This window comes from Capsicum annuum, chromosome 1, assembly GCF_002878395.1.
Source record: "Capsicum annuum cultivar UCD-10X-F1 chromosome 1, UCD10Xv1.1, whole genome shotgun sequence".
In the NCBI taxonomy this organism is placed as follows: Eukaryota; Viridiplantae; Streptophyta; class Magnoliopsida; order Solanales; family Solanaceae; genus Capsicum; species Capsicum annuum.
This window is the reverse complement of record NC_061111.1, coordinates 10,992,704-11,004,538: the sequence shown is the minus strand read 5'-3', so window position 1 is coordinate 11,004,538 and position 11,835 is coordinate 10,992,704. Positions and strand designations below refer to the sequence as shown.

At 31.1% G+C, this 11,835-nt stretch overlaps 2 protein-coding genes across 2 annotated transcripts in view; one reads left to right on the top strand and one right to left on the bottom strand.

The window, feature by feature from the left end:
- Positions 1-500: 500 nt before the first annotated feature.
- LOC107852866 (ethylene-responsive transcription factor ERF039) lies at positions 501-1,600 on the top strand. The gene has a single exon (XM_016697918.2). It carries the CDS (start codon positions 680-682, stop codon positions 1,340-1,342), a length of 663 nt encoding a protein of 220 aa, XP_016553404.2. The 5' UTR covers positions 501-679; the 3' UTR covers positions 1,343-1,600.
- A 6,253-nt stretch (positions 1,601-7,853) lies between these two features.
- LOC107867704 (U4/U6 small nuclear ribonucleoprotein Prp31 homolog) overlaps positions 7,854-11,835 on the bottom strand; it is a 14,959-nt gene continuing 10,977 nt past the window's right edge. The window contains 1 exon segment of the mRNA XM_047393682.1: positions 7,854-8,263. Within this exon segment, the coding sequence (XP_047249638.1) occupies positions 8,201-8,263 (63 nt within the window). The 3' untranslated portion in view covers positions 7,854-8,200.

The following is an 11,835-nucleotide window of genomic DNA, read 5'->3' as shown; positions in this document are numbered from 1 at the left end:
TTCGTGTGACGAGATCGACTGAGAAAGCATGTAGGGTTTTGAATATGAGAGTCCACATTTAGGAAATCATTGTTGGGTTTCAAATAATCAGGTGGCATGCCGGTTGCTAAAAATTGCAATTCATGATTAGTAGCGGATTCAAGATTTAGAAATTATGGGTGCACGGAAGGTTCGACCACACATATTGACGTCTAAAGCTTTAAGGTTATGCCAGAAAACTAAATTAAAGTACCTAGTTATTTTTTTTATTTACTGAATGTTTTTCTAAATCTTATATCAGATTTTATACACTCTTAATATATTTATACCTAATCTGAGTCGAATTTAATAAACATCAGAGTACCAAAAATTTGGTTATAGATCCGCCCGCGTTCATGATAAAGACAAATCAAAAGACAAAGAAAAAGCTATTTAAAAAAGTTTATATGTCAATTAACCTATATATATATATATATATGTATATATGATAATAGTAATACAAAAGGAAATTCTAAAGCTATTAAAACGATTATGTCGTAAATATTGTTAGCGTTATTATAACTTCTTGTCCAATTCCTATCTTCATAATTTGTACTAAAGTGCCAATGAGACAATGAGCCCAAGAAGAACCAAAATAGTATAAGAAGCTAACTCTGTAGTCCCATTCCTCACTAACTCAAGAAAAACTCCCTATCACCCCATGGAACAAGAACATCAATCTCCCATTAGTCTCAACAACCTTAATAACAATAAAACAACCTCTTCTTCAGCTCTCACAAAAAGACCAATAACCTTAATATCATCAAAAGAAGAAACCAATCACAAAAAATCCAAGAAACTTGATGACACAAAACACCCTTTATACCACGGTGTTCGAAAACGTAGCTGGGGGAAATGGGTGTCTGAAATTCGTGAACCAAGAAAAAAATCAAGAATTTGGCTAGGTACTTTTGCTACACCTGAAATGGCTGCCAGGGCACATGATGTTGCTGCAATTGCCATTAAAGGTCACTTAGCCATGCTCAATTTCCCTGAATTGGCTCACCAATTCCCTAAACCAGCTTCGAAATGTGCTAAAGATATCCAATCTGCAGCCGCGAAGGCTGCAGCTTTGGATATTTCTCCAAGAAATTGTATGGAACAAGAGAGTAAAGGTGAGTTAATGGAAGTAGTGCCATGTTCTCCTGATGAAGAAAGAGAGACTAATGAGGACCCTTTTCTTGATTTGCCTGATCTTCTTATGGATCTTACTCAAGAATTTGATGAATTCTGTTACTCTAACTACTTTGAATTTTGGCCTGAAGAGGATCTCTATTTGTGGGATTACAGCCACGGAACTGTACTCGAAGTTCCACGGCCATAACAGTATAATTTTTTGACGAAAAATACTCAACTGAACTGATGCATGAATAGTGAAGATCACTATTCGTGGACTACTTACGGCAGTGGAATCGCATTCCAAGTTTTAAGACTGTAATAGTATAATTTTTCGACGAAAGGATACAGACAGTGGGATCCAGAGAAGTAATGACAAAAAGTTAGATGAAGTAATGAACCACTCATTGTAAATAAATGATGAATAAATTGTTTTCTTGATTTTAATTTAATTTTTCATTTGTAATTGCATGCACTTTTTTTGTTTAGCTTGCTTCTTTTAGTAAAAATCTAATATACCAACAATGGAAGAAACTACAACTGGAATCATGTGAAATTTATGATTTCATGCACGACGTTTGTCAGGCTTCTTATTATAATATATTACAATTTTTAAAGTACGTAAAATATTTTAATTTTTCTGCAAATCAGAGCTTATATTCTCTGAAAAAAAGAGAAAAAAAACATGTGAATAAAAGTCTTGGCCACTTTAGTTGTAAACAGAAAACGGCGGTGAGGTAAGAGGTTTTCTTTTTACTTTGCTTTTTCATCTCTCACCAACACAAATAACTTTAGTGGTATTTCTTTTAATATAATCGTGGTGTTTGAAATCTAGACCAGTTAAAATAGCAATAATTTTATCCATCATAATTTAGATAAATAAGAAAAAAAGTCATTTAATGAAATTTGTGCCGTGATCTTCCTCTTTTATAATTTTCACTCATTTCATCGACTGTTTCTTTTGATACGAATTTAAGGACATGAGTCCTGATATGTTTCGCCTTCTTCGGACTTCCAATGTAACTTGCCCCTCCATGATACAATAGCTTAACAATTTTGTAAAATTCAAATTACTCAAAATTAGTTAAAAAATTTAAATATTCATCAAAAGAGTATCTCCTTCAATATAAAGTTAATTCTCTTTTTTATAATAAGTTGGAGATTAATTAGAATATTTTTCTGTATCAGTGTTCTCTTTCACTACATTAATTATAAAATATAAACACAATTCACAATACTCTCGTTCACTTCTCATCTTTTTTCCTCTATTACAACACAAGAAATAAAGCATCATATAAATGTCAAGATAGTGGACAATATATTATTTTTAGTGGATACATAAGTTGCACCAAGAATAATTGACCACTTTCTTGTCAATCTCAAGTAATTTATGAATCTTCATTTCATCATTTAAGTTTATATCATATTATCATAATAATAAATAAATAAATAAATAAATAAAATTTAAATATTTATATAAATACTAATAATAATTTTAAATATAAAATAACCAAAAATCAAATGGTGGGCCAATGGCTTGCAACAGAAGAGAAGAAGAGCTATGATGTGTTATAAGTAGCAATCAGAGACCATCTTTTGTCTTTTCTTTACAACTTTTGAGTTGGAAACCCAAGCAGGTTTGTATTGCTTTTTTCCCCCACTTAATCATTGAGGTCCTCTCTTTTGCTTTTCATGCATTTTTACCTCTTTTTTCTTCTTTCCCTTTCTTTTTTCCCCCCCCCCCCCCCCCACACCCCTCCCCACCACGCTACATACACCAAACTCTCCACCCTTACCTTAATAAGTAACCTAAAAGCATAATATATAAACATACTCCCTCCATTTCATAATAAATAAATTGTTAAACTTTGACACACAGATTAAAAAAAATAATCAAAGACATAAATTTAATATAGTTTTTTATTTTTACCCTTGTTCAAAGTACATAATCATATTTATTTTATTCTTTTTCAGTTGATGGGCTCCTTCGTTGTCAAATCCTCAAGGGTAAATTTGGAAAAAAAATTCAATGATTCACTTATTTTGAAACACCAAAAATACTCCAACAATTCATTTATTATGAAACGGAGGGAGTATCATCTAAACTGCTTCAGCTAACATCTATGTTCTTCAATTTTGAATGTGCATATATAAGTATGCACTTGTATAAAGTTAAACAAATAGACATATGTATTCTATGTAACATAAGATACGTAGGACCAAGGACGGACCTACATATATTTTTGGGGTGCTCCGACACTCAGTAAAATCGACGCGGAATAGGTACAATTACATAAAAAATATACAAAAATAGGTATAAAAGAGATAAAAGCACCCACTAAAATAAAAGTTGATTGGGTGCACTAGCATTTAAGTTGATCTTAAGTTTCTCCACTAAAGGGATGTCCCGAGTTTGAACCTTGTTGAGGTGATTTTTTTATTTTTTTTAGCTTTTTAATTTTTTAAGCACTTACAATTCATAAATTCTGGGTCCGTCACTGCGTAGGACGTACATAAAACATATTTGTCAACTTATTCAACTTCATACAAGTTTAAGTATCCACTTACACCAAAGTTGAAGGGCATAAATGCCAGCAGAAGCCAAGTTCGTTTATGAATCATGCCTAACTTAAATTATCAAGTAATCCAACTCAATGAAGCCAGTAAAAACTATTTTTTAGTTGTTTTTATCCTGGTGTTCAAGTATCTATTATCTTATATCAATGTAAATATTTAGTGACTTTATTATCAAGATTAGACATAAGAATAAATTAACTGGTGTTTTTATCTCCATTAAATGTTGAAGCCACATACTCATTAATCACTATATCATGGCATTAGGTGCTAAAGCAAAGTGAAAATTATAGAAGACTAGAACTAATTAAAATCATAACAGAGATTAAGAGATTAAAGATAACCCAGTATTTTGTATTCATACAACGCCCAGAGTAGGGTTACACTCTGATTAAGTGGATGTAATGTACGCAATTTACTTTGACATAAGTATTAATGCCCGCTGATGTCAAGATTATATTCAAACCATAATCTATAATTCACGCAGAAATAAATTTATCAATGCTTCAAAACTCCCTTTGAATTTTAACACGAGTTTTAAAAAATACTTAACTGATTTTTCTCATTTGCCAAATTTTTTGATGAGCAATAGTTGTATATATAATATCTATATTAGTAGAACTTGTCGTGCCTAGTGGAATAATTGAGATGCAAGGATTAATTAAGAAAAGGTTCGATCCAAATTAAAGACATGGTAATTTCATGAAGTCAAAACATTACCCTACTTTATACCATGTTAAATCATTGTATAGCAAAACATGAGCTGCTTGGCATGTAATATAATCTCTTTGACAGGGACTTATTCCCCTCTAATTTTTTTTTAACCGCATTCATTATAACCTCTATCATAGTCTCTCTTAGGGGTGTGCAAAAACAGAACCGACTGATAAAAATGTTATTAGGTTATTGGATTAACGATTTTTTATTGGTTTTATAAAAAAAAATTATTGAATTATTGATTCGGTTCAATTTTTTCTTATTGGGTTATTGGGTAAACCGATAACCCAATAAGAATATATATATATATGACTTATTATATATTTCTCTTAATTTCTCTTTAATTTATACATATTAACAAACCTATTATTTAAATTATACAAACTCTTAATTTCTCCAAACAACATTTAGTTCAAACTTGAAGATTCTTGTAAATTAAAACACATCATGTAGAAGTTTTAGTTGCAGCTAAGATTCGATTTTTTTCACGTTAGTTACTACTATTTCTATTTTATGAGTATTTTCTTATCGGTTAAATCGAAAATCAAACCGTTAAGAACTAAAAATCGATAAAAAATATCTTATTGATTTGGTTATTGATTTAACATATTTAAAAATCAAAAACCGATAAATCAAATCGATAATATGTAAAATCTAACCGACCGATGCACACCCGTACTCTCTATCCTTTGGGTGGATATTTTGTGCGCACCGGATAAATCTTCACTGTGTAATAGTCTGCAAATCATATAAAGAATATAAATCACATTAAGTAAGCCTTATGCGATAAACTCGACTCGAAAAACATTGACAGAGATTGACTCGGGTCTACGGATCCCCTCTCAAATTTAGCCAACCACATTTTTACTGTTCTCATATTTGACCAAAGTTCTTCGTTATGATACCAAAAACTCCATTCATTACTTTCTTTACCATTGTATCGTTTGAATCGGTTTACAGTTTACATGCATCTTGATTAATTTTATGAGATATTTTGAATCTATGGTCCACTACCAATAACTTTATCCACTAAAATTAGGATAGAGGAAAAGAAATTACTTGATATTTTTGTCTCTCCCGAAAAATTCTATTCATCTATTAATTAATTATCAAGTGCTGAAGCATCCAAAAAAAGAAAAAGGCAATAGTCAGAAAATAAGTCCAACTTTCATGATTAGTTTCTTAATTATTCTCTTTTTTATCTTTTTCTTTTTGTGGTGTCATGTTAATTAGCAATTAGACCTTGTCCTTATTAATCAAATCAAATTTGCTTTTCATCGTTGAAATAAAATATAGTATCTGCATGTCTACTGACGGAGTATAAGTTAAGTACAAATTAAAGTTTATGAATTTCTCTAATTAATATCTTAGAACAAATCACCTTTCCACATCCTTGTGACGTGGTTAATGGATACTTGCATAAATCAGATGTTTATTTATATGATCACATGTTTAATTAATTATTTAAATTAAATGGATTACTTTGCCAAATTAGTAAAGAAAAAGGAATGTGATAAGAGGAATAAAGCTAAATTCTGCAAAGTGAAATATATCATCCATGTGGAAAAATAAATATATTCAAAAGGTCTGAAGTGTCAAGACCAAATTCCAAGCATTTTTATGAAAATTGTAAGAAATTAAAAGGAAAAGATGAGATTATTTTGACTCTTCTTTGACACTAAATCTTTTTTCTAAAAAATGATATTTAATTAACTAAAATAATCCAAAGTAGGAGTAATTTACACAACCAGGAATAAAGTGTTGTTTTTCTATTTATTATTCCATCTGTTAAAAAGGAATGACATCTTTATAAATTTAAAAGTCAATTAATTTTAAAATTTATATTTTATCCTTAAGGACAAGCTTTTGTGCCACGTTAAGGTGGAATCAAGATTTTAAGTTTATGGATTTTGAATTATATTTTTTATTGCCATCTGAATTTTGAATAAATTATTTATATATATTGAATGAATTTTTTCAATATAAATATAACATTTGAGCCTAAATTACTGAGTTTTATCGAACTCAAAATTACAATACTCCCGCACACAAATGTTGTGATATGTGCAAAACAATAGTGTTAAAGTCTTGTAGCCATAAATATTTATTACATATTTAAATTATATATATAGAAAAACCTTTCTGACTAATTAGACAATGTAATATAAATTGAAACAAAGAGTATAGAAAAAGTCATGCATATTCCTTGATGGGTTATTTGCTCACTAGTGCAAAAAAAAAGAGAGAGGGAATTATTAAGGTCAATGGACTAAGACTTGGATGACAAGCTAGAAGCCAAGATATTTAGACTAAAAATTAGTACTCCCTTCGTCCCATTTTATGTATCGCTATTTGATCGGGCACGGAGTTTAAGAAAAAAAGGAAAGACTTGATAAAGTTTACCAAATTATCCTTTATCAAAAAATGTGTCAGTATCTTTTTTTAATTAAGTGGAACCAATAAGGGTAAAAGGGTAATTGTGTCTTTAAAAAGTTGTCTAATAAAGAAAGGCGACACTTATTTTGGGACAGACTAAAAAGGAAATGATGACACATAATTTGGGAAGAAGGGAATATTATTTTTCAAATTTTGATGGCTTATTTGTAAGATCATTTAATTAGATTTGAGTTGATTGTCACTAATATTAATAGATATTCATCTAACTAATTTTTAAACTTGTTCATCCTCTCAAATGAACCTTGGTCTTGGGCCCTGCACCAAATTATCTCATCTGGAGCCGCTTTGTCCATAAGAATTTTTTACTTTTTTTCAAAAAGAAAAATTCAAGTTAATGCAACTATGGTGTTTGTGATAAAGAAATGGGAACCTAATTCATTCATATCGATCCTTCTTCTGGTGTGGGACTCTTAATGCTACTAGAGTGTGAACAGTCTTCTTCTGGTAAACAATATAATATGGGGCCCCAACATAGGTGAACAAAGAATTGAGATGTGTCTAACTTTGATATCATGATAAAGAAATGGATATTGAACCTAACTCAGACTTTGATATCATGATAAAGAAATAGATATTGAACCTAACTCAACCCCAAAAGCTAACTAATGAGGGAAGAATTGCCCCAATCCATATGAGGAGACCAAGTACTCATCCTTCTTCCGACGTGAGACTCATAACAGTTTGGTCATAAGAATTTCAAATACAACCTAAAGTTGTTACTTATTTTCACTCTTACTTCTCTCATAAAAATTTAAAAAGAACTTAAATTTATATTCATTGCTAACCATAACTCTAAATTTAACTTCAACTCCAAATCCATTTATAAAAATTTGTGATTTTGATGATCAAATGCTACTAAGTAAAGTACAAAAAGATTTGTTTGCAAGGAAAAGCTGTGAATAGAGATTCTTTTATCATAGAAACTGCCAGCTAACTATTGTTATAAATCAATTGTAACAGTAACACTTTAACTTTCACCACTGACAAATCAATTTTGTCCTTAGGCTTATCCCTGTAAGTGGTGGTACATAAAAAAAAGTCATCAATTGATGCTAAGGGCCACACAGCATCATGTTTTAAACTAGGTACTTTCCCCACTTTATGGAACATGCCACTGTCCCAACTATGTTGACACCACGATTGGACACTTTTGGCTTCTTTCAATTGCACAATTTATAAGTTTACATAAAAATCTAACCATAGGTACTACAATTATGGATCCACACAACATACAATAGTTGTAAGGAAAGTTCAGTCCGATGCACTAAAGCTATCGTTATGCATGGTGTTTGGGGAAGGGCTCCACCGTAAGGATGCATCATAGCAGTCTTACCTTGCATTTCTGCCAGAAGTTGTTTCCAAGATTTAAACCCGTGACCTCCTGATCATATGACATCAACTTTATCAATTACTTGAAGACTCTACTTCATACAATAGTAATAAGGAAAAAATAGTAGTAAGGAAAAAAGAGAAAATAAACAACACATGGTTGCAAAATTGGAAGTTGACACTCTTTTAGGATATCATAGTACAGGAGCTACACGACATTACAGAATTGACCTTTTAAATATGTCATAAATTTTATTTAGACACTCATATTAAGTCATGTTATAATTAAATACATGAATATATGCAAGTGTGGTTATTAGATACTTCTATCTCAAACTTTTTTCATGTGTTGCCACATAAAATTTTGTCACATCCTTTTTTTTTTTTTCTTAGACATCCTTTATTTAATTATAGACACCAATACGAAACATGCTTGAACTTTACAATTTATTGAAGCTAATGAGTATAATTAAAGGAGATGTCATATTATAATTTATAAGCATGTACAATCAACTTATTTATGTAATAAATGTTTGAAAACACAAGTAAGGAGATATATTATAATTTATAAGTATGTGTAATCAACTTATTTACGTAATGAATGCTTGAAAACACATGCAAAAAAAAAATTTAAAATTTAGTCAAAAGTACTGTCTAATATAAATAATTTATCATTTCTAGCAGGTGTTCAATTGAAGCAAGTCGTAATTCTATGATATAACAAAAAATTACTGAAAAGTTTAAGAGACTATTGCTGTATTTGACCATTTTATTTGATTTGTTGTTTGATATTCAATTTGGAACCTAACTAACTCAGATTTGGCTCCCCTTTAGATTCAATTCACGGGAGTAACACTTTCCCTCACATGAAAGTAACAAAAGAATACATTTAAAAGTTCTGAGGAAGATACACTTAATTTAATGTTCAATTAACAAGTGAAATGTAACAACTTGGGACTATCCAAAGGTACAACTATGGATCCCACAATATACAATAGTAGTAAGAAGAGAAAAAGAAAAGAACAACACATGGTTGCAAAATTGGAAGTTGACACTCTTTAGCATAGCATAGTACAGGAGCTACACTACATTACAAATTACAGTACTAACCTTTTAAATATGTCAGTAAATTTTATTTCGATATTTAGTGTATTATGTTATGTTTCAATTAAGTATTTAAACACATGGATAAAGAGCTTGTATTGGACATTTTTGCATCAAATCTTGAAAAAACTTGCGCTCTAATCAAGTGTCCAGTACGTAGCTACATAAGAAATGTCACTTCCTCTAATTATACACATCAAGATCAATTGAAATATGTCAGAGGTTTCACAACTTAATACAACAAATGCATATAATTAAAGAAAGTCTTATATTCTATATATATAGTCAACTTATTTACATAATGGACGCTTAAAAACAGATGCAAAAACTTTTCCAATATTTAGTGAAGTGTCTAAGAAACTATTGATGTATTCAATCATTTTCTTTAATTTGTCGTTTAATATTCACTTTGAGGATAAGAAAAAATCCTTTTGTCATAAAATTTGGCCATAATTTGGTTATAATAGTGATAAATTTTATTCACACTATAAACTAGTTTTAGATCAATCGCCTTGTTGTACTTATTCTACTTGTGACATGCAGACAACTATAATTGTATTTTTAATTACTTTTTTGTCGTGCAAATAAAAATCTCACATTGATAACTGACAAAAAAAAAAGACAAGGATGTGGTACTCTTGAATGGTGTGAGGCATTTTGTGAAAACAAGTTTAGCCCCAAGTGAACAATATCATTTCAAGATAATTAAAAAACATCTTTAGATTGATTTACCCCCAACAAATTATCTCATAGTGTAAAAAATTATACATTATTAGTCATATAAGCTGAAGTCTTTGAAGAAATATAAAGTAAGATTACGTACAATTAATCCTTGTGGTCGGACCCTTTCCCCATCCTACGCATAGCGAAAGCTTTAGTGCACCGGACTATCTTCCTCTTCTTTTTTTCTATAAGTTGAAGCCTTTCAAATTAAGTTCCTTGTTTAATTATTTTTTTCTACAGAAGTTAATAGCTAAAGTATTGTAATATCTTTCAACAACTCATGGAAGGTCAATTTGATCAGCTTTTAAGCTAACCGGTCCACAAGTTTCATTTTTCTTTGAAATATTTGAGTGTCAAACTACAAAACAAATGCATTAAAAACTTTAGAAGATAACTTAATTTTAAGTGTTCAAGAAGTGAAAAGTGCTCCGTTTTCTTGACGAATATGCAATTTAATTTCGATTAGCAATTGAAATGTGAACAATTAATATAGGTCATGCAGTTTCACGAAAGATGGGACTACTATTTTGCAACGTAATGGTTCAATTATTCTCTCGAATTTAAAGTTTGTGGGTTTCCCATGTTAGATAAAAATAAAACCAAATAATAACTAAAGAGATTCAACCCACAACCAAGAGGTCTATAAAACTTGTACAAGTGTCTCTACTTCATTACACCAATAATACACTTTGTTTATTGATTCCCAACATAAAATTCTTATATATTTACTAGATTTCTCTATATAAATATTAGATCTGCATGAAAGTTACTGAATTCCCAAAAACCCCACTCAGGCTTCTAGATCCGCCCCTGCTCGAATGATGAACTTTTCCCTCAAAGTTGTATTGACCAACTTAAGAAAACTAGCCATGGTAATAATAAATGGACCACCCCATAGTACTAGGAGAGAAATATTATTCTTGGCGTGCCTTGGGAGTAAACTTCACAATGGAGTTCAGTTAGGGACAAAAGGGGAATAAAATTCAATTAGCTAACGACAACGATATGAATGTCCTAAAGTACAACGGAGGATAAAAATATGACATTTTATTTCATCTTCTCTCTACTTATTTCTTCTCATTTTTCCGGACTTCTATTCACAAACGATTGTCTAGAACTTTCGATTATATTTGGTTGGGAACTTTAAGTAATATTCAGTTGAAGTGACAGTGGAGTTTCATTTTTATAACGAAGTGTGGATGGAAAGTGATGAGATGCAACGATACTTCATTGTCTTGTTTTGTTTGCAGAGGAAGCAAAGGTAGTTTCGTACTAGGTAACCACCCATAATGCAATATCTCAAACAATGCCAACATACTGACCAACAAAGGCCAAGTCCAAACAGGCACCACATACACATGAAAAAAAGTGAATGACAATGGAACTGGAATCTGTGCCCACATATACCCCTATTATTATAAACTCTATTAATTCTGTAATAACCACTTCTTTCATTCATTAGTTCTACAAGATAATTATTGTTCCATTTTAAGCATGCAGTACCCATCCTATTCAAATTCTCTACCCATTTGTTGGAGTCCCACATTGGTGGGTTAAAGGGTCCTTGATCTGGTCTTGGGCAATCCTCCCCTCATGAGCTAGCTTTTGAGGTTGAGTTAGGCACAAGGTCCATTTTTTTTATCATGGTATCAGAGCCAGGTCCATCCCCATTTTGGGCTCCCGGTCCACATGCCAGTGCCAGCTGGGCCTGGGCGTGAGGAGGGGTTTGCTTATATGGAGTTGGGTAATCCTCACATCTTGAGCTAGCTTTTGAGGTTGAGTTAGGCTCAAGGTCCA

Excerpts from the sequence above, each read along its gene's own strand:
- LOC107852866 (XM_016697918.2), top strand. The coding sequence starts at position 680 with ATGGAACAAGAACATCAATCTCCCATTAGTCTCAACAACCTTAATAAC.